General features: G+C 42.5%; 2 protein-coding genes across 5 annotated transcripts; both read left to right on the forward strand.

Annotated features, from left to right (window-relative positions):
• Positions 1 to 361: 361 nt before the first annotated feature.
• LOC115129911 (novel acetylcholine receptor chaperone) lies at positions 362 to 3175 on the forward strand. Its single transcript, XM_029660707.2, has 2 exons — positions 362 to 578; positions 1705 to 3175. The coding sequence occupies exons 1-2, from the start codon at positions 459 to 461 to the stop codon at positions 2065 to 2067; spliced, it is 483 nt and encodes a 160-aa protein (XP_029516567.1). The 5' UTR covers positions 362 to 458; the 3' UTR covers positions 2068 to 3175.
• Positions 3176 to 3681: 506 nt separating this feature from the next.
• LOC115129388 (centromere protein I-like) lies at positions 3682 to 20128 on the forward strand. Of its 4 annotated transcripts, none has more exons than XM_029659663.2 (20): positions 3682 to 3957; positions 4244 to 4381; positions 4529 to 4647; positions 4806 to 4913; positions 4996 to 5044; positions 5148 to 5194; positions 5525 to 5614; positions 5810 to 5941; positions 6739 to 6876; positions 8084 to 8204; positions 8785 to 8879; positions 9103 to 9220; positions 9454 to 9518; positions 9809 to 9918; positions 10464 to 10599; positions 10852 to 10976; positions 13113 to 13161; positions 18029 to 18247; positions 18715 to 18756; positions 18922 to 20128. In XM_029659663.2, exons 1-20 carry the CDS (start codon positions 3789 to 3791, stop codon positions 19069 to 19071), a joined length of 2220 nt encoding a protein of 739 aa, XP_029515523.1. In that variant the 5' UTR covers positions 3682 to 3788; the 3' UTR covers positions 19072 to 20128. The 4 variants fall into 4 exon arrangements, with proteins under 4 accessions (XP_029515523.1, XP_029515525.1, XP_029515526.1 ...); XM_029659665.2 differs by having other exon boundaries at positions 18032 to 18247; XM_029659666.2 differs by having other exon boundaries at positions 4244 to 4375.
• Positions 20129 to 20954: the final 826 nt, after the last annotated feature.

Raw genomic sequence — 20954 nt, forward strand, 5'->3', positions numbered from 1 at the left:
CTTGAAGTATTCTCACTGTGCTTGTTCACTTTGAAGATGATAATGCTTCATTGCATGACCCGGACTGCTCCCTGCAGTCCATACAGTATTAGGACAAGCTCCAAACTATTAGCCATACAGGTATGTTCCCATGTTTCCTATTTCACTACTAGGCTATTAGTATTATTTATGCATGCTAACTTTGATGTTACATTTTTGAGGATTTTTTTCTTCTTCTTGTTTGCCTATGATCAAATAATATTCAGATGACCTGATAATATTGCTTGGTATATGGGCCCCATAAATGGGCATTTGGACCCTGTGTACAAATTTCCTGTCGCCATTTTTGTCGCTTTTCCAGAAGCCCATCCCCCCTAGCATCTTCACAGGAAAGAATAGTCAGTGTTTCAGTGAATACACTGAATAGCGGCCGCGGAGAAACTAGCTTGGTGGCGAGAACGGGACATACAATACCGAAGATGGCTTCACCGAGGACGATAACCATTGTGGCCCTCTCTTTCGCTCTTGGTCTTTTTTTCGTCTTCATGGGCACCATAAAGCTCACACCAAGATTAAGCAAAGATGCTTATAGTGAGATGGTAAGTAAAACCTTTAGCGACCATAAACTGCAGCTGGAAGCGAAAGCCATTGTTCTGCCAATACGGACGCATTAAGGCTCTAATAATGTGCTGTGCGCTGCTGACCCACATTTGTAAAAGATCATGAAATAAAATAGCCTATAATATCTAACTGATAAATACGATTTGATTGTGTGTATTGTTTCAATCGTGGGAATGAATTTACCCAAGCAAGCAATTAAATGATGGAGCCTGCTGCGTTATTATAGCCGATAATACATTCTTTATTGAAGTATAATGATAGAAAAATATTATGTTTGTATATTTTTCTATGAAATATTTAATTAAATTAAATAGTACCTTTAGGCATAATTAAAATCGAAAGAATAGGCTAGTTTATTCGGCTACAAATACATAGGCCTGTTTATTTGAAATAGCGACTAGGCATATAACAGTAGGCCTACACGTTTGTCCAGTACTAGGCCTATTTTATGGAAAATTATCTGTTATTATTAGCTTAATATGAATATTTAAAAACTGTTTGAAGGTACATTTTTGCTATAGGCAATGGCAGCGCGATCGAGCCAATTCTGAGGTGCACCTGCCTGTTTTGTGTGGATATTGACTTTGCTTATTAGGCTACCAGCGATGTCAATGCTCATCTGTGCTCTCTGCTCCTCATCCATGTACGTTCTACTCAAAATTCTTATTCCATGGCGAATAGGCCTAATAATTACATTTCAACGTTTTGGTTGATTTAGTATTTTAAGGAATATCAAAGACTGGTTTTGGTGGTGTTACTGCAGTAGGCCCACATCAGGCCCAAGCTCTTCCTTATTCCACATTTTCCATCCGAAAGGAAAAAGGCATTTCGGTGATGGTTGTATATACTACTTACAGTTATAACTCTTAAAACTGTATAGGTCGACTATTTTGATAAAATCAACAACAAAAACGTATGTGTCAGTGTCATGATTATAGACAAACTGGTAGGCTCTGAATGTATTGTCTCATGAGGAACTGAAACTTCCTTAGAACAAATCTGAGAAATGATATACTGTAGTCTATAGTGCGCCACTAATAATAAATGAAATTACCTCTTTTGCATCTATGAAAATGAATGCTGAAATGTTCTCTCTCTTTTCAGAAACGGGCATACAAGAGCTATGCCAAGGCATTGCCAGGTCTAAAGAAGATGGGCATCAGCTCGGTGCTGCTCCGTAAGATCATTGGCTCACTGGAGGTGGGCTGTGGTGTGGTTCTGACATTGGTGCCAGGGAGACCCAAGGATGTGGCTAACTTCCTGCTCTTGCTGGTCATGCTGGCGGTCCTCTTCTTCCATCAGTTAGTAGGAGACCCCCTGAAACGATATGCCCATGCTCTGGTCTTTGGTATTCTGCTCACCTGCCGACTGCTCATTGCCCGCCAGAGTGAGGACCGACCTGAGCGGGAGGAGAGCAGGGAAGAACATATCAATGCCCAGGAAAATAACAAAGTCAAGCAGTCCTAATCAGGTCCAACCATCCAGTCTGGGCAGAGTGACAGCAACATGGAACCTTGTGCATTTCTTTGGATTGGAGCAATTGAGATTCAAAAGAAACACAGTCGCCACAAAGAGTTATATATCCACCCAGTCAACCACCCAGCTGTCCCCTCTCCCACCCTTTTGGCTGACTGGTTATTGGTTTCACCTGCTTCCCTGCACTCTCATCCTGAACCTGCTTTCCCCTTGTCCTGTATCCCAACCTTGACAGTGGACAATCATACTTGTGGCAACTGTAATCAGCTCCTCTTTAGAAAAAATATAGGACCTTTGTCTCACCAGCCAATTGGTCCTTTTTCTCATTCCCTCCCATTTTTATTTAGCATCTATCAAAACATAAGATACAGCATGCATATGTTTTTAGTTCGTAGTTTGGGACAAATACCAATTTGAGGGACTTTGTTGGCTTTGAGAATGCTGATGTTTTCCACTATTGAAGATTGGTACTTTTGTATTGATTTTAATTTTAGGTAGGAAGATAATGATATCTCTTGAATTCAATTGTTATTTTACAGTAATTAAGCATGGTTCATAATTAAATGGCTTAAAACAAACTCATAGCTTATCAGCACTGTTCAGAGATATATTGTAGTTGAACATTGACTCACATTTATTTAAATACATTATACAGTATCACATATTTCCATTGGTATTAGTAAAATAAGAATCATTTTTGTGAATTCGTATTAGTTTCGTCCAATCTTTTTCCTGATGATTAGATTTTCTTGTAACTACTCTTAGGCATGACAATGTACCCCTTTTCCCGAAAGAAAAACCAAACTGTCAAATGGCAAGTCGTTCACTCATCTCAAATTGATTAATCACTTTGTTGGACCCAACACTGTTGTTCAAGAACTCATGTGGAGGAGAGACCTATGGGAAGGCATTTTCTAGCAATTATGTTGAAACATACATCTATGGTTGCTAGCCTAGTGCTCTCTATGTCTCTGGACCACAATCAATAGTCCAGCTGCTTTGTCAAATGACATATCCAATAAAAAAGGACTTGATCTTTGTCTCTTAATAAAGGACTTTGTCTCTCTTCACATCCAATGACAATAAAGGCTTATGTTTATCTGTGAGTCTATTTTTCTCTGGGATTTTTAACACTATTCTGTTGAATTACTATGTTATAAAAGTATTCCTATGAGTATAACCATTACCACTGGGCTATTCTTGTAATAGAAATGTATTTGATTAATATATGCGTGATGATACCTTCAGTGATGTTGAGTAGATAAAGGGGAAGTTTCTGTCAGATGAGCAGTTGTTCAGTTGGTCTTTAACATTCATAATGCTTCTCTAAAACAAAATTAGCTAAATAAAGAAATGTATGGGTGAGATCTCTAAGCTGTGTCCATTATGTATCTTTTTATTCAGTTAAAATTAGCAGTTATTCACAAAACACAGTGTGTAGAAAGGAGAATGAATGCTTGGATTGCAATTCAGTTAATTGCAAAATGAGAGTACCTGAACTAGGCTCCTTGAGATGAATGAGCCTACACACAGTTTATATGTAGTCCTGCTGAGGCTGTTGCACTACAATGCCCGGTGAACTACGCAAGACACTCGCGGAAGTAGTAAGTGCGCATGCGCAGAACAAACGGTCGCGCGCAAGATTTGAGTTTTGTTTGAATGAGTTCGTGCCTGAGGAAAACACAATACACATTTGTTTTAGATATGTAGCAATGGCAAAAGCTGCGAACCTGTCGAGGTCAGATTTGGACTCATCATCTGGAAGCGATTTGTCCGTTTCTAGCCGAACTTCAAACAGAAGTTTGCGAGTTGTGGAGAAAGAAAGAAGAAGGAACGAGGCTGGGGATCCATTTCTGCTTGCGCTGAAGTACTTCTCAGAAGGTAACGTTAGCCAGCTAGGAAGCTGTTAGCATAGAGCTACTAATGCTTGCAGAAGTGAAATTTAGCGAATATTTTGGCTACTTTTTAAACTCCAACGTGAACTAATTGACCGTAATGGCAGCCCAGGTTATTTTCTGTCGACATATGTAAACTTTCAAGGCCGCTCAGTTTTCTTCTTTTGGAAACACCTTTTTACTGTAACTTATTTTGCTACTTAGCGAGCTAACGTTAACTACAGCATCCACCAGTGTATGGATTCACAGTGAGTTGTCTGTTTGTTTCCTAGTGAAGGCGGGTACCCCACGCATGGGAAACGATGTGCTGGAGAGGAACCTGGTGCAGGTGGAGAGAGTGGGGCTCAGTCGAGGACTTCCTCCTGAGGCGATCTCTGTCATGCTGGACTACGCAATGAGCCTCCGTACGGGTACAACAACAACCAACTCTCACACTTAATGGAAACTGCCGCCATTTGCTTAGACAGACTGACCGGAAATACCAATTTACACTATGACAAATTAATTTGACCGTACATAACATTTCAGCTTTCCTCTCTATTTCTTGCCCTGAACAGGGGGTATGATTTGTGTTCGGGTCCTGAAGTTTCTGATCCCCGCCACCGTGGTGCCACAGGAGGCCGTTGTTCAAGCGGTGGCGTGGTTATGTGTCAGCAAGATAGCCATCAGCACACAGGTAAAGAGCTCCTCTGTCAAAGGTCTTTGCAAGTCACACACTCTCACAGATTGGAAGGTTGACACTGGAGACCGGACGTAACATAATAATACTGTTATCAGAATTGCTCTGTCCTCTCCCTCCAACTGAATGAAACGGGTGTTATGGCTGTTTTCCAGGTGCTTTTCCTTCGGTGGCTGCTGACTGTTTTCGACATGATCGACTCCAAGGACAATCTTCGAGCCATCTATGGCTTCATCTTCCACTTTGTGACAGAGGAGAATTTGGTATGTGCAGGAATCATATTCCCCCTTGCTCTAATGGGATTGCATTGCTATTTAAGTCATGATGGTTTGTTTTGTGTTTCAGTCTCCTTACATCTGCCATTTGCTATACCTTTTGACAAGGAGGGAGAGTGGTAAAGTGGCATTTTGTTACTCAATGAACCTTTATGTTACGGTACACGTTGTTTCTGCAGAACAACATTGCTCTTACCCATTTTTGTTTTTTCCCTGTCATAGTTCGGCCATTTAGAGTCAGAAAACTGTTGGACCTCCAAACAAAAATGGTAAACAAATACAGTATTGTCCTGTTTAAGTGTTTTTTGGTCAATGCTTGTAATATTTTAATGCAATTCAATACAAGTGAATGCATTGTAAACATATAATCATTGTATTAGCATTATGAAATACTTGGTGATAAATGGCATGAGGAGAATACTTACATATTGTTTGATGCTTTCTCTACATACTTCCCATAAATAGTTTATCCTCTGTACTATTATCTGTAGTTACACTCTGTGAATGATTGTTATAGCCAACAAACTAAGAGTGGAGTCCCCACTGTGAGCATGTTGCACTGAGAGTTCCATTATTTTCCTCTCGTCTACGGTCCCCAGGGCAGGCAGCCGTTCCTGTTGCACTTGCTGTCATTGTACAAAGTGTTTTGCCCTGAACTGGTGACGCTTGCTCTTCCATCACAAATGAGGGTTAGTATGATCGATCACTCCTAGTGACTTTTGTCTATTGCACAAATCCACACATTGTCGTTCACCAAACGTCAGGGTTGGGGTCTATTTCGTCCATATCAAATCCGTAAGTAAACTAATTCCAATCCAATTGTCTTAATTGAAACCCTGACAAACATACTTCATGTCGCGTGTATGTTTTCTGCTGTCGTTCAGGGTGGGTTTAAGAATCACAACTCCACGTGGAAGGCAGCGCTCAGTGCTGTCCAGAAGAGGAACAACGGCCAAGTGTCGTCTGACATCAGCCTGACCCTAGGAGTGAAACACAAGACCAACTCCAGGAAGAGGGTATGGAGATCAGATGAGCTGTGGCATAACATGATCTTGAACGGTGTCTTTTTTTTAGGGTCTTAGTGCTAATTTATATCATTTAGAAGAATATTGCTGTTTGCTAAATTCTAATTATTGTGGGGTCAGTCACTATTTATTGCATTCAAAGTCTACTGAGTATACAAAACATTAAGAACACTTTCCATGACAGACTTACCAGCTGAAAGATATGATCCTTTATTGATGTCACTTGAAAAATCTACTTCAATCAGTGTAGATGAAGGGGAGGAGACAGGATTTGTAAAGCCTTGAGACAATTGAGACATTGTTTGTGTATGTGTGCCGTTCATAGGGCGAATGGGCAAGACAAATTATTTGTCTTTAAACACTGTATGGTAGTAGGTGCCTGATGCACCGGTTTGACTGTGTCAAGAACTGCAACGCTGCTGTGTTTTTCAGTTTCAACCGTTTCCCGTGTGTATAAAAAATTATCCACCACCTGAATCACAACCAGCTAACTTGACACAACTGCAGGAGACATTGGAGCCAGCATCCCCGTGGAATGCTTTCTACACCTTGTAGAGTCCATGCCCTCATGAATTGAGGCTGTTCTGAAGGGAAAAGGGGGTGCAACTTAATATTAGGAAGGCGTTTCTAATGTTTGGTATACTTGGTGTATGTTAGACTAAACATTATATTCACGTTTGTCCAATATAGATCAAGCCCTTCTTGTTTTGTTTCTGTAGCTAATGAACTGCTTACAAATCGATAATCAAATATCTTACTGATATCCCAATCACTGATCCATCTGTCAGAAATACCATCACCTGGAGGTGCCATCGCTGAGCTCATCTGTCCAGAGAAACTCCCCCTCTTCCAGCAGCAGGAAGGTCTTCCCCCTGGAGCAACTCCACACCTTCCCACAGCTGCTGGACAACCTCCACCGCATAGAGGTAACCCTCTCCTCCCCTCTCTCTCACACCTCTCTCCGTCTCTCAGCGGTCTGATTAGTCACACAGCTGTATAGCCTAGATACTTTGATTTAAAACAGATGGAAGGTGTGGATTTAAGCAGGATGGAAAATACTTTTTTTTTTTTTGTAGGTGCCCAGCACTGCCCATTTCACTTTAGTGTCATTCTGCAGCCACATGGGGGTGCTATGTCACCGCCACAGTTTTGTTGGATAACACAAGAGACCAAGGGCTCAACCTCGTCTGCCACTCAATTTGACTGCTGGCAGTGTCGTGTTTAGTACCCTGAGCCATAAAACCGATTCATGAGCTCTCTCCATGTCGTTTGTTTTTTTAATTTATCATTGCTCTGTTTAGACTTCATCAGGGTGTGTTTGTCCCAAACGAGTCATTAATTAACCGGCCAACAGAGATGTATAACTTGGAGCCACATTGAAAAAGTTATAAAGCGTCAACAATTACAAAAGTGCTGCACACAAATACTGTTTGCTTGGTAGGTCCATTGACCTGATCAACCCAGATACATTTCTTTAAAAGGTTTAAGGACACTTACGCTACATCAATTCCCCGTACACAGCCAACGTTTGCAACAAGCCATTCTGCCAGCACTTTCTACTTTTTATGGCTGTGGGTGGACAGGACAGATCAGCTAGTACTGTCCATCATGCAGCTTAAACAAATCAGAGGAACGATGCGTTTTCCCCTTATAAATATGGGAAGACTCGGCCATGTCCGTTCACAATCTGTCTCTCTTTATTTGTTAAGTTCCCATATTGCCAGGGAGCTATTCACACAACATACAAACAGGCCAGTCCGTGTGGGGAAATGTCTGAATGCTGCCTGCCAGAGACATGGCCATGATTACTGTATTATGAGTATAAGTAGATGTGACAGATTTAGTCCAGTCACTCAGTGACAGATTGATTGCTCACTCATTGAAAACAAGGACACGGGCAACAGATTCTCTCCTTCAATGGGGGCTGCGAATATCTTGACATGAAGCTATTTAGAACATAATGCTGAAGCTATTTAGAACCTGATGCTGGCTTGGTGTTAATGGCCCCTCACTTTGTATGTTGAATTGTATTTGTTTGTGTGTTGTGTGGGTGTGTTTAAAGCGTGAGTGGGTGGTGTGGTTTGATGTGCGTACTGCAAATGTGTGTCTAATAATCATGTCTCCCTTCCACAGCTCCCATCCCAGATGGGTTCTCTGCTGGGCTCCAGTCTGGCCCTCTGTTACCTGGACTACGTACAGGACGACTCCGCCTTCCTCCGACTCAACTTCTGGCTGGGCCACGCCCTCCATGAGGGTACAATCACTAACCAACCACTACGTTTTCCTCGGTTGTCTCTGTCGCTGCAGAAATGTGTCGGCAGGTAGCCTAGAGATTAGTGTTGAGCCAGTAACCGAAGGTTGGTCGTTTGAATCCCCGAGCCGACTAGGTGAAAAAAATCTGTCGATCTTAACCCTAATTGGTCCAGAGTCGCTGTCCAATAATGGCTGATCCTTGGCTGTGACCCCACTCTCTGAGGGTGTCTCAGGGGGAGTAGGATATGCAACAAAACAAAAAACACTAGAGTTGCATGGTATACCCGAAACGTAGGTACTTTTTCGATAATGGAACATGAAATTGGTTCAGTAGTAGAATTTTTGTTACAGGGTACTTCTGTCAAATGCGTCTACTGATTGAACCCTCATCCATTCCCAGTAGGTGTTGCAAAGCAACGCTCTGTAGAAAAGCTTTTATGAAAATAAAAAGGTTGGGTGTCAAGATTGTACAAATCCACAATGTGATTCTGTCATCACCACTTGTTTTTTGTTCTCTTCTTTCCCCTGACCTTTTCAACATTTAAAATATATCTTTTATTTTCCTCTATTTGGGGTTTCAGAGTTTCTGTTCTGCAGTGGGGACAGGGGCTCCGGGAGTTCGTCCGAGGCCCTGCACCTCCTCAACAGGTTGCTCTCCACGCAGAATTTCCTCCAGGTGAGCCCCCCTCCAGGCACCTCTCACCCTGTCACCCCCAGTTCCCGTCCCCGCCTCTCCCTTTTATGCCAGATTTGGATCTGTCAGAGCGTGTTAAACTCTTCTCTGCTCCCACTCTCTTCCCCCTCGCTGCTCGTTAATAAATGATGCCACAGTCAAACGCTCATTTGAGATGCGTATGTTTTGTCTCTCTCTCTTCATCCCTCCCTCCCTCTCCCCTCAGGAGGGCTTCTCCAGCACCGAGGGCTTCCTCTACAAGTTCCTGAATGTTTGGGACGGTTCACTCCTCCGCCCCCAGATTCTGGGCCTGCTGAGTGACATCCCCGTGGTCCCCAGTTCCTGTGAGTAGGCCCTGTTTGCTTGGCTGCCTTGCTTTCCACTCTCTCTCCCCTAATTAAACTGCTGAACTGTAACCGCGGGAAGACACGTGACTATGCAATCCCCAGCACATGGCAGGCTGGCAGCATATACCAGGGAGCCTGGGAAAAGTAGTCAGGTGGTTGAATTAAACGTAGTCATGTGGTCGAATTAAATGGTTTGTGCAAATGTCCTTGCTCTCCTGCATCTCTCTCAGGTATCAACCAGCTTCTGTTTGAGCCTCTCGTTCAGCTGTTCTTCACCTCCACGCTGTTCTTCAAGGTAATTGTCAACAGAATGCCTCCAGATCCCACTTTTCAATTAATTATAAGAAGCTTGCATCATACCATTATATCCATTTCCAGTTATCAGCTCCTTTTTAATCCTGGGTTGTATTCATTTGGCACCAAATGGAAGAAAACTTATTGAAACAGGGAGGAACTACTTGTTCAGTGAGAACCATTTTGTTTTCTGATGAGACGTTTTACACCGTTTTTCTACAGTGTGCCCTGTTGTCGGTGTAAATGTATTTTTCCCCACTTTAAATAAGCACCACCCCTCTGTCTCTCCAGTGCAGTGTGATTGACTGTCTGAACAACATGCTGTTGAAGTGGTTGACCTGGCACTCTGTGTACGCCCTGGAGGACGGCCTGGACATCAGTCTCCACAGCCACACACCCATGTGAGTCTCATTGTCCGTCACACACTTCCAACACCAAAGCCCTGTAACTTCCTTTAGTTAAAGACGCATTTTACTGTCTTACTCGCCGGTATTCTAACTCTTCACAAACGGCCAATCCCTGTCAATACATGTTTATTCCCTTCCCATTTAAAACTTCACCTCTGCAGAGAAACTCAATGAAAAGCGGTGCCGAAATCAATGTCTGAGGTGTGTGATGGTCAGCCTCCTCGGTTTCTCCTCAGCGCTGTCCTCTGGAACGCAGCAACGTAATGAACTGCAGTGTGTCTGTGTGTCTCCGCCTGGCCTCATTGCTGCACACTCAGCGCTGATTTGGTTATTGTCTTTTATTGCATTAACCGGGGTGGGCGGGGCTGCTGAAGGAGAAATTAAAACGATCCAAGGACAAAGCCCCCCGTTTGAGCTTCACACTAGTCCCATGCATCATTACCATTCACCCTTTTCCTTGTTATTAAGGCCTTTGTCCCTTGTTATTAAGGCCTTTGTCCTATGTTCAGTTACGTGACCATTCTTCAACTCCTCCCCAGGAACATGAGTCTGTCTGGCTTCATGGACTCTGTTGTGGAGCTGGTGCGTTTCGTGGGCCGCCTGGCCACCGTTGGGCTGCAGCTAGAAGGCTGCCACTCCCTGCTCCTCAGCTTCATTTTGGACTTCTACGAGACGGTAATCAAACCAGATGAAGCCAGTACATTTTGTTGAATACATAAAGGGGGGAAAAAGTCTATCGATCCCTTATAGTGATCCCACCCATGCAGGACTGTTAGAACCCTGTAAGTGGTTGATCACTGTAATCATATTCACTTTAACCAGAGTGCACTAGATCAGTAGTTCCATATTCATGGTCCATTTAGAAAAGGAGACAACCGTGTTCGTTGTGGTGGTGATGACGTGTGTGCCCCTGTGCGTGCCATTCAGGTGTGTGACATGTTCCTGAGGTACGGGCTCCCCCTGGTGGTCTTGCCCCCCGTGGGCGTGTTCTACCCAGCCCTGTTTGCCACCGACCCTGTCAGTGTGGACCGCCTCGGCTACATCATGTACAGGTGAGGAGGAGTGGTGACGTCAATGCCAGTATTATCATGTCAACACCGGGCCTGTTGGAAGTCAACACCGTCACGTCAGAGTGTCATCTTTTCGCAGTGCGGTCACTGCGTTGTCGTGTGCAAATCATATGCGTGTATATATTTGATGACGCAGGTGAATGGTACGCTCTCTTGGTACAACTCACCAGCCAGAACATTACATTTATGATTCATGATAATGAAGGGTCAAGGGTGCAGAATTGCGCTAAGATCCATTTTCCCAAATAATTTTTCAGGCATATGAAGAGTGCAAACGGCATGCATTACTCAGCACGAATGTCTTGTCGCACAAATACACAAAGCATACATCTATAGCAGGGGTCCTCTTGTACTCGTTAAAGCATACATCTATAGCAGGGGTCCTCTAGTAAATCAAATCCAAATCAAATGTATTTGTCACATACACATGGTTAGCAGATGTTAATGCGAGTGTAGCGAAATGCTTGTGCTTCTAGTTCTGACAATGCAGTAATAACCAATGAGTAAGCTAACAATTATTCCTCTTGTCCAGATGGGTTAGGGTAGTGTGCAGTGTGGTTGCGATTGCGTCGTCTGTGGACCTGTTTGGGCGGTAAGCAAATTGGAGTGGGTCTAGGGTGTTAGGGAGGGTGGAGGTGATATGGTCCTTGACTTGTCTCTCAAAGCACTTCATGATGACGGAAGTGGTAGTCGTTTAGCTAAGGTAACTGAGCTAAACGACTACCGCCCCTTGGGAACAGGGACAATGGTGGCCCCCTTGAAGCATGTGGGAACAGCAGACTGGGATAAGGATTGATTGAATATGTCCATAAACACACCAGTCAGCTGGTCTGCGCATGCTCTGAGGACGCGGCTGGGGATGCCGTCTGGGCCTTCAGCCTTGCGAGGTTTAACACGTTTAAATATTTGACTCAAAACGACTGCAATGAAGGAGAGTCCGCAGGTTTTGGTTGTGGGCCGTGTCAGTGGCACTGTATTGTCCTCAAAGCGGGCAAAAAAGTTATTTAGTCTCTCTGGGAGCAAGACATCTTGGTCCGCGACGGGGCTGGTTTTCTTGTACTAGTTAAAGCATGCGTCTACCAGGGGTCCTCTAGTTCTAGTTAAAGCATACATCTATAGCGGGGGTCCTCTAGTACTAGTTAAAGCATGTGTCTAGAAGGGGTCCTCTAGTACTAGTTAAAGCATAGATCTATAGCGGGGGTCCTCTAGTACTAGTTAAAGCATACATCTGTAGCAGGGGTCCTCTAGTACTAGTTAAAGCATACATCTATAGCGGGGGTCCTCTAGTACTAGTTAAAGCATACATCTGTACCGTAGGGTCCTCTAGTACTAGTTCAAGCATACATCTGTAGCGGGGGTCCTCTAGTACTAGTTAAAGCATACATCTGTAGCGGGGGTCCTCTAGTACTAGTTCAAGCATACATCTGTAGCAGGGGTCATCTAGTACTAGTTAAAGCATACATCTGTAGCAGGGGTCCTCTAGTACTAGTTAAAGCATACATCTGTAGCAGGGGTCCTCTAGTACTAGTTAAAGCATACATCTGTAGCAGGGGTCCTCTAGTACTAGTTAAGAAGTTCCGGTCACACACATTTCCTAGGTCGCAAAGGTCCGGATGGATATTGTCATTCATCGGCGTAGTAACAGACTCTCACCTCACAACCCATGCAACCCCAAACTGTTCACACCCCTCTTGTTGGTGGAGAGTTTCAAAGCTAATTTCCCTCAATTCTACACATTTTGTATGTGCCAGGGAATTGTTTTTGCTGTTTTTTATTTTATTTTTATTTAGCTAATTTCCTGCAATTCAACACATTTACGTCCGACTGGATCCGTGGTCCATATTGACCCCCTTCTGGGTCCGGATCCGGACTTCTGTCCGCCAGTTGAGTATGGGGGAATCTATAGCATGTCAAAAGACCACTGCTTTTATTAAAACAGGCCAAACATCTGGTCTTAGCAACTGCTGCTACTATGGTGGTTGTTTTTAAGCTTGTTATTGTAAAATGTTCTGCTCGCAGTAAATGGCCTTTAGGACAGATGTTTACATAACATGGAAAGCAATGTGGTTGCTTTTCCACCCTTATACAGACCACTAAAGTTATTTCTCTTTTTTCCAGGTACAAGAAGAACCTGACCTCTGCTAAGTGTCAACAAAAGGAGACCAAGGTAATAGAAGCACTCCCTTTTTAAGATATGTTTTCTGCTTTGCAAATCTAAGTGTTTTTGCATAATCAAGCATTTCAAGGCTCCTCGTGAGGCCACTTCTACCCGTCCACATGATGAACGAAAGTATTAGAATTAAGTGCTGATTAAAGAATTGCAATTTTGGTGGTTACTCGTTCAAACAAGAACAAAAACAATTCTAGTGTATTGAAGGCAATTGAATTTGCAAGTAGGTACTGCCATTTGTGCCTTCAGAAAGTATACACACCCCATGACTGAGATTTTGTATCACTGATCTACACACAATACCCCATAATGTGAAAGTGGAATTATGTTTTTAAATTTGTTTTAAATTAAAAATGAAAAGATGAAATGTCTTGAGTCAATAAGTATTCAACCCACATACAATTATTTGTAAGGTCCCTCCGTCGTGCAGTGAATTTCAATTTCAACCACAGACCAGTGAGGTTTTTCAATGCTTCTCAAAGAAGGGCACCTAAAAAAACGACACATGCGCAGCCATGGCAAAACAGATGAGGTTGGTTTAGATCAGGGGTGTCAAAGTCAAATGGACGGAGGGCCAAATAAAAAAATCAGCTACAAGACGAGGGCCGGACTGTTCGAATGTTCATTGAAAATTTTTTAAATGACGCATATAGTCTAGTGAACCTAATTGAACCTACTGAAAACCTAACAAATATATTACAATATGATCAGATAAATAAAGCAATATTTTCTTATGGCTCTGTCAGTAATCTTTAATTTTCAACAGACACAAAAGACAAATTTCCTTTATATAAATATCCCCATAACATGAACATTAAATGAAAGAAACCGGTATTCAAGGCACCATCAGTAGACTATATTTTCTATTTTAGCAAAAGTGGGCTAAATTTACTTCAAAGAAAAAACAATAATAGCAATTTTCTATCATCCACTCAACTGAAATATTTTTAAAATATAATTGGATTGAAATACAAAAATAAAGTGCAAAAATCTATTAATCAAAAACAACACTTTGTTTAAGGAGAAGTAACATGCAGTGAAAACAAATATTAAATTTTAACTTTTAAACTTGAACTGAGTAAAAACTCTAAATATGTGATTGCACAGTAATGTTCACTTGTTTGAGGTTGAGGGTGATACTTGGTGGTGTCCCATCTTTTCCACAAGTTCATCAATGTTCGGGGTAAGGCTCTGAGCTGAAGAAATCCTCAGAATTGAGTGGAGGTGTTCAGCAGTAAGTCGACTTCTGTGTGATGTTTTGTTCAGGTTCATCAAAGAAAACAGTTGTTCACACAGGTATGTGCTGCCAAACATAGACAACGTTTGAGCAGCCTGGATGCAGCTGGGGCATTGTGCCGGGAGGAAACGGGCGAACTCCGCAGCACCCACTGCCGCATATTTTGCCCTCAGTGCATCATTGCATTGGAGGTCAATCAACTCCATTTGGAGGTTTGGTGGTGAGCTTTCCACGTCAACAGCAAATGGGTTACCGAGCAGTTCCAACCTGCTTTTTTGTGCTTCAAAGTCAGCAAATCGGCGTCGAAAGTCAGCGGCAAGCATACCTATTTTATCAGCCAACTGTGTGCTCGGGAACGCACTGGTAGAGAGCTTCTCTTTCATGGTCTGGCAGCTGGGAAAGTGGCTCAAATTTTCTTTCCGCATCTGCGTCTCCCACAGAGTCAGTTTGGTTTTAAATGCCTTCACTGTACTGTACATATCAGAGATGACACGATCCCGACCCTGCAGCTGCAAGTTTATTGCATTCAGATGACTCGTAATGTCACACAGAAAAGCCATTTCACACAGAAACATTTCGTCTCGGAGTTGTGTTGTGTCTTTCCCTTTGCTGTCCAAGAACAGACAAATCTCCTCACGAAACATCTTTGAAGCACCTTTCCCTGGCTTAGCCATCGCACCTCTGTGTGATAAGGCAAATCACCATGCTCCGTTTCTAACTCCGTCAGAAATGCCTTGAACTGGCGGTGATTCAAACCTTTGGCTCTGATAAAGTTAACTGTGCGCGTGATGATGCTCATTACATGCTCCATTTTCAAGGCTTTACCGCACAACGCTTCCTGGTGTATGATACAATGATAAGCTGTCAGCTCACCTGTCGCGTTTTCCTCTTGCATCTTTTCCCGTATCTTCGCCACCAGTCCGCTCCTGTGTCCACACATCGCAGGTGCTCCGTCGGTTGTCAAACCCACGAGTTTTTCCCAAGGCAGCTCCATCTCATTTACACATCTTGACACCTCTTCATACAAATCATGCCCCGTAGTTGTGCCATGCATAGGACGTAAAGCCAAAAACTCCTCTGTCACGCTTAGGTTGGAGTCCACTCCGCGGATGAAAATTGACAACTGGGCAATGTCAGAAATGTCGGTGCTCTCATCCACAGCCAAGGAATATGCAATAAAATCTTTTCCCTTTTTCACAAGCTGCTCTTTTAGATTGATGGACAACTGGTCTACTCTCTCGGCAATGGTGTTTCTGCTCAGACTCACATTTAAAAAGAGTTGCCTTTTTCTGGGCAAACTTAAAAACTTTAATCATGCAGTTTTTGATGAAATCCCCCTCCGTAAATGGCCGGGCTGATTTAGCGATCTCTTCTGCCAAAATAAAACTGGCCTTGACAGCAGCCTGGCCTTGTGATTTGGCTTTTTTGAACAGAGCCTGTCGAGATTTGAGGCCTCGTTTTAATTCCTCTGCCTTTTGTAGCCTTTGTTCCATGTCCATATTCTTGTTTTTGTCCGCGTGTTTCGTTTCATAATGTCGTCTCAGATTATACTCTTTCAGTACCGCCACACTTTCTCCACACAGAAGACACACAGGTTTTCCAGCTACCTTCGTGAACATATACTCCGACTCCCACCTTGTTTGAAACCCCCGGTTCTCAGTATCCACCTTCCGTTTTGCCATTTTTGATGGGTATCTGAAAGTTAATTTTACTGTGATGCTGACGACTGCTGTGCCAATAAATATTGAAATGAAGCAGCCTACTGCTCGGTGCGTCACCTTTGCATTGTGGGAAATGTAGTATTGGTGCGTGTAAAAGATCTGCGGGCTGCCGGCTTGCTGCGGGCCGGTTCTAATAATAAATCAAAATCATCCCAGGGGCCGTAAAAAACCTTCTTGCGGGCCGGATGTGGCCCGCGGGCCTTGACTCTGACATATGTGGTTTAGATTGTTTACATTGTAGAAGCTTTATTTCGTCTCCAATGTTTATTGAAAACATAAATACATTTGCACATAAGCACTAGTTGTCTCTCAAATACATCGTTACAGTTGTATGTTAGATACAACTTTTTGCCATATAAGCATTGTCATGAAATCTGTCAAAACACTTCAGAACAAGACACCAGTCACTACAAAGATACAGGCATCCTTTCTAACTCTGTGTCCAGAGAGAAAGGAAACCACTCCAGGGATTTCACCAAAGGCAATGGTGACTTTAAAACAGTTACATAGTTTAAAGGCTGTGATAGGAGAAAACTGAGGATGGATCAACAACATTGTAGTTACTCCACAATACGAACCTAAATTACACAGTGAAAAGAAGGAAGCCTGTACAGAATAAAATATTCCAAAACATCCATCCTTTTTGCAATAAAGCACTTAAGTAAAACTGTAAAACATGTGGCAAAGACATTAACTTTTTGTCCTGAATACAAAGTGTTATGTTTGGGGGAAATCCAACACAGCACATCATTGAGGTACACACTGCATATTTTTAAGCATGGTGGTGGCTGCATCATGTTATGGGTATGCTTGTCAACGGCAAGGACTAGGAACTTTAAAAAAAATAAAATAAATGGAATAGAGCCAAGTACGGGCAAAAGCCTAGAGGAAAACCTGGTTCAGTTTGCTCTCCCACAGATGCTGGGAGACAAATTCACCTTTCAGCTGGACAATAACCCTGAAACACAATAACAAATATTAATGAATTGTTTACCAAGATATTTTTAAAATTGTTTATTAAATGTAATCTTTATTTAGCTAGGCAAGTCAGTTACAAACAAATTCTTATTTATAATGACTGCCTAACCCGGACGATGCTGGGCCAATTGTGCGCAGCCCTAAGAGACGCCCAATCACGGTCGGTTGTGATACAGCCTGGAATCGAACCAGGTCTGTAGTGATGCTTCTAGCACTGAGATGCAGTGCCTTAAACCGCTGCGCCACTCAGGAGCCCATATTGAGTGGCCTAGTTATAGTTTTGACTCAAATTGGCTTGAAAATCTATGGCAAGACTTAAATGGCTGTCTAGCAATGATAACTTGAAGAATTTAAGAATAGTGTGCAGATGTTGCGCAATCCAGGTGTGCAAAGCTCTTAGAGACTTAGCCAGAAAGAGTCACAGCTCTAATCGCTGCCAAAGGTGGTTCTACAAAGTATTGACTCAGGGGTGTGAATATTTATGTCAATGAGAGAATTCTGTATTTCATTTTCAATAAATCTGCTAATGTTTTAAAAAAACATGTTTTCACTTTGTCGTTATGAGGTATTGTGTGTAGATGGGTCAGGGGGAATAAACGATTGAATCCGCGAATACAGGCTTTAACACAACAAAGTGGAATAAGTCAAGGGGTCTGAATACTTTCCGAAGGCACTCGGGACGAAACAATATATGTTTACCCCATATTTCCGACAGCGTCTTACCAAGTGAAATGGATCCGGTAAGCGGAATGCAAATTGGTCAGCGCAGGCAGACATTCTAGATAATGGACCTGGGTTTTAACCACCCAACACCCTTTCCCTGGTGATATTCTTTGAGAGGGCCTATTTATTTAGCATGTGTCATACACTGTTTAAAGTGTTTAAACTACATCTCCATCGCTCTTTTTTTATCATCCCTCCATTGCAGCAGGCGTTTCACATCAGCAGGCAGACGTTCCGGGAGTTTAACCACTACCTGTCCTTCATGGTGAGCTGCCTGTGGAACTCCAAGATGTTCCTTCCAGGCATGGCCATCGAGGTGGACCAGGAGCTCCTGTCTCTCAGCAAAGTGGCCAAGCCCTGGACCAGCTTCGACCTCATCCACCACCCTGCCTTCCTCGGCTACGCCCTCGACTTTCATCACAAGGTGAGTGAGAATTTTTTGTAACTTAGAAAATGTTGGCGATTTAATTTACTCATTGCATTCTTTCAGGCATTATATAAAGTCCAGATCCGTGAAACTAATATTGTATATCATTTTCATAAATGTCCACTAAATGTTTGTGCTCAGTTTATATATGAAGTCTAATTTTCAAATTTCAAGAGAAACACCTGACGCACAAGGGAGCAGCCAGCCTCTCCAGTTGAATGAATACATTTTAAGGCTGGACAAGGAGATGAATGTGTTATTAATGTATATTTTATACAAGATCCATTAATACAGAATCACATTTTATTATTCATGGGCGCTGCATGAGACTTGATTTTTCATCATGTTTAATTATCCAAGTACTTCTTTTTGGTCAGAATCACTGCAACATCCAGTACACTGTTCTACTGAGATTTACTGGGAGGGGGGAAACTGTTGAATATTAATGCTTCTCTCTTTATCAGTGTTGGCCAGAGAGGAAGGAAATGGATCTCAATTCCATAAAGGTACCACAGTCTTACCACTTATTTAGTTTTAATGTCTGTATGTACGTGCACTGATGTGCATTTTAAAGTGTGCCGTTTTGATTTTTAATTGACCTCGTGCTATTGATCAGCGAGCTATAGGCAGTACTGGATGGTCTGTAACGCTGTCCGTCTGTCTGTCTGTAGGCCGGGAAGCAGTGGGACTGGTACCTGGAGTTCCTCTTCTCTCAGGGCTTTCAGGGCCTCCAACAGTTTGTTCAGAGTAGCATCACCCGACGCTCTGTGGCTGGAACCAATGACCAGGGTCAGGGAGACAGGCAACCCACAAACAGTTAAACAACAGAGGACAAAACACAAGACTGAAACTTCTCCTTGTTGTAAAGGACGTATACATGTTTTATCTCTCGCCATCTTCTCCAAGGCAAGAGTCTAGTCTCTTGTGAATATCTCTGTAAATAGACACTTAAAAAAAATCTTGATGTGTTTTTACTATGTCTTGTCCCTATTTTAGTTCCGCTTGGTGCTCATGTGTTGTCTGTTCTCTTGTATAGCTTACGCATCTATCGATTTATTTCTGTGGAACTTGCACATTAATAAGAATAGGCTTTTATGATTTTCTTTTAGACTAAAGCATCCCCCCCGGTCTTTTACTAAATTACACCAATGCTCCTAAAAAGCAAACATTAAACATGTTGGAACATGCAAACTTAGTGAGAATTATAATCTATTTTCTATTAAAAGCCATTGGTATAATTCATTATGGGGAAGTCATCAGTATCTTTTGCAGGTACCTTCTGGAAAAAAAATTCCCTTAATTGAAGGATCCATCTGGATAGTTAATAGGCCCTTGGCTTTCCAGTTAACTTGGAACATGTTGGGTGCGGGGAAACACATTGCACGCCAGACACACACTCCATTCTCACAGTGCACCATAGACTTCCCCTCTGAGCATCACCATTACTGACAATTGGGTCCACAGGTCTGCTTTGTGTGCATTCTGTATGTGTAATGGCTGTACTCATGTCAATATGTCGAGTAAATTCTTCAGCCCATTGTTTCTTTTCAACGTAGTGGTGCGTGGGTCAGCTGATTGTGCGCCCACCTGCAATTGCGAATAACCCAGCCGCAACCGCCTGACGACAGCCAATGTGTGAATTTGAGGCCCGCACCTGACTCTAACCTGCTAATATAGAAGACAAGGATTTTTGTTGCCTGATTTAGATGTTTCTGCTCATTTTTGACATTTTGGTAGGCTATTTGTAAGTCAATATGTCTATAATTAGATAGGCTACATGCAGCTTCTCTTGTCATTAGCCTAAATGTTGCCCTAGAAAACTAAATAAACCCTTCTCACCAGTATGTCAAATGTCAATAAAATGAATGCTTCAAACTATACTTGTGGGAAAAATATATATTCTGTGTGGCTGCACCCTTGCCCAGGCATTTGAAATCCATATATTAGGCCCTAAGGACTATTTAACTTGACTGATTTCCTTATATGAACTGTAACCCAGTGAAATTGTTTTGTTTTATTTTTTTATTCGGTATAGTTGACATCGGTAAAGTTCTGTCATCTTGGCTTCTTTCGCGGAGCAAAGACGCTTAGGGACCGGGGATCAAATGCAATATTAAAAAAAAACAGGAAAGATTTTCTGTGCAAAAGGTCCAAATTACATCAGTTTGACTGGTTGTAAGGAAATAGAAAGCTGTGAAAACGACCCAAAATGTTTCTGAACGGATTTCATTTCGGCTTGGATAGTATTTCAACCAAATAAAATATCCATCAGCTTTTATGATGCTGGTAAAGACAGCACCTCCAGACATGTTCATTCTCTCAATAAATCATTTTTCTCCACCCCTATTCACAAAGTAAAAAATTTGCCTACATTTTGTGTATAATTTTACTGCAAGAAATGCTTAATTCTGGAGGAGTTAATATTACGACTGAGGGGTTATAGACTACATCAAGTCAGTGTCCAGATTTCAGTTTCCTTGTCCATCTGAACAGTTGCCTAGGTTACACTAGGCCTCTTTGAAGTCCCCATCTGGTGACTGTTGAATTTGTGTAGCACCTCAATCACACTGCTATCATCCTCTTTGACCACTTCACCAAATCTTTCCCAAACATGGCTTTTCTCTTATTGAATTAAACTCCAACATGGTCCTTTTTGCCTCAAACCTGAACTTTTCCTGCCCGTTCCCAAAAGCATTTTGCACAC

This window comes from Oncorhynchus nerka, linkage group LG5 (genome assembly GCF_034236695.1).
Source record: "Oncorhynchus nerka isolate Pitt River linkage group LG5, Oner_Uvic_2.0, whole genome shotgun sequence".
Taxonomy (NCBI): Eukaryota; Metazoa; Chordata; class Actinopteri; order Salmoniformes; family Salmonidae; genus Oncorhynchus; species Oncorhynchus nerka.

What these genes read in the sequence shown, in the direction of transcription:
- LOC115129911 (XM_029660707.2), top strand. Translation starts at nt 459, where the DNA reads ATGGCTTCACCGAGGACGATAACCATTGTGGCCCTCTCTTTCGCTCTT. An exon ending in AAGATGCTTATAGTGAGATG is followed by an intron (nt 579 to 1,704) that starts GTAAGTAAAACC and finishes CTCTCTTTTCAG; the next exon opens with AAACGGGCATACAAGAGCTA.
- LOC115129388 (XM_029659663.2), top strand. Translation starts at nt 3,789, where the DNA reads ATGGCAAAAGCTGCGAACCTGTCGAGGTCAGATTTGGACTCATCATCT. An exon ending in GTCAACAAAAGGAGACCAAG is followed by an intron (nt 13,162 to 18,028) that starts GTAATAGAAGCA and finishes CCTCCATTGCAG; the next exon opens with CAGGCGTTTCACATCAGCAG. An exon ending in TGGATCTCAATTCCATAAAG is followed by an intron (nt 18,757 to 18,921) that starts GTACCACAGTCT and finishes GTCTGTCTGTAG; the next exon opens with GCCGGGAAGCAGTGGGACTG.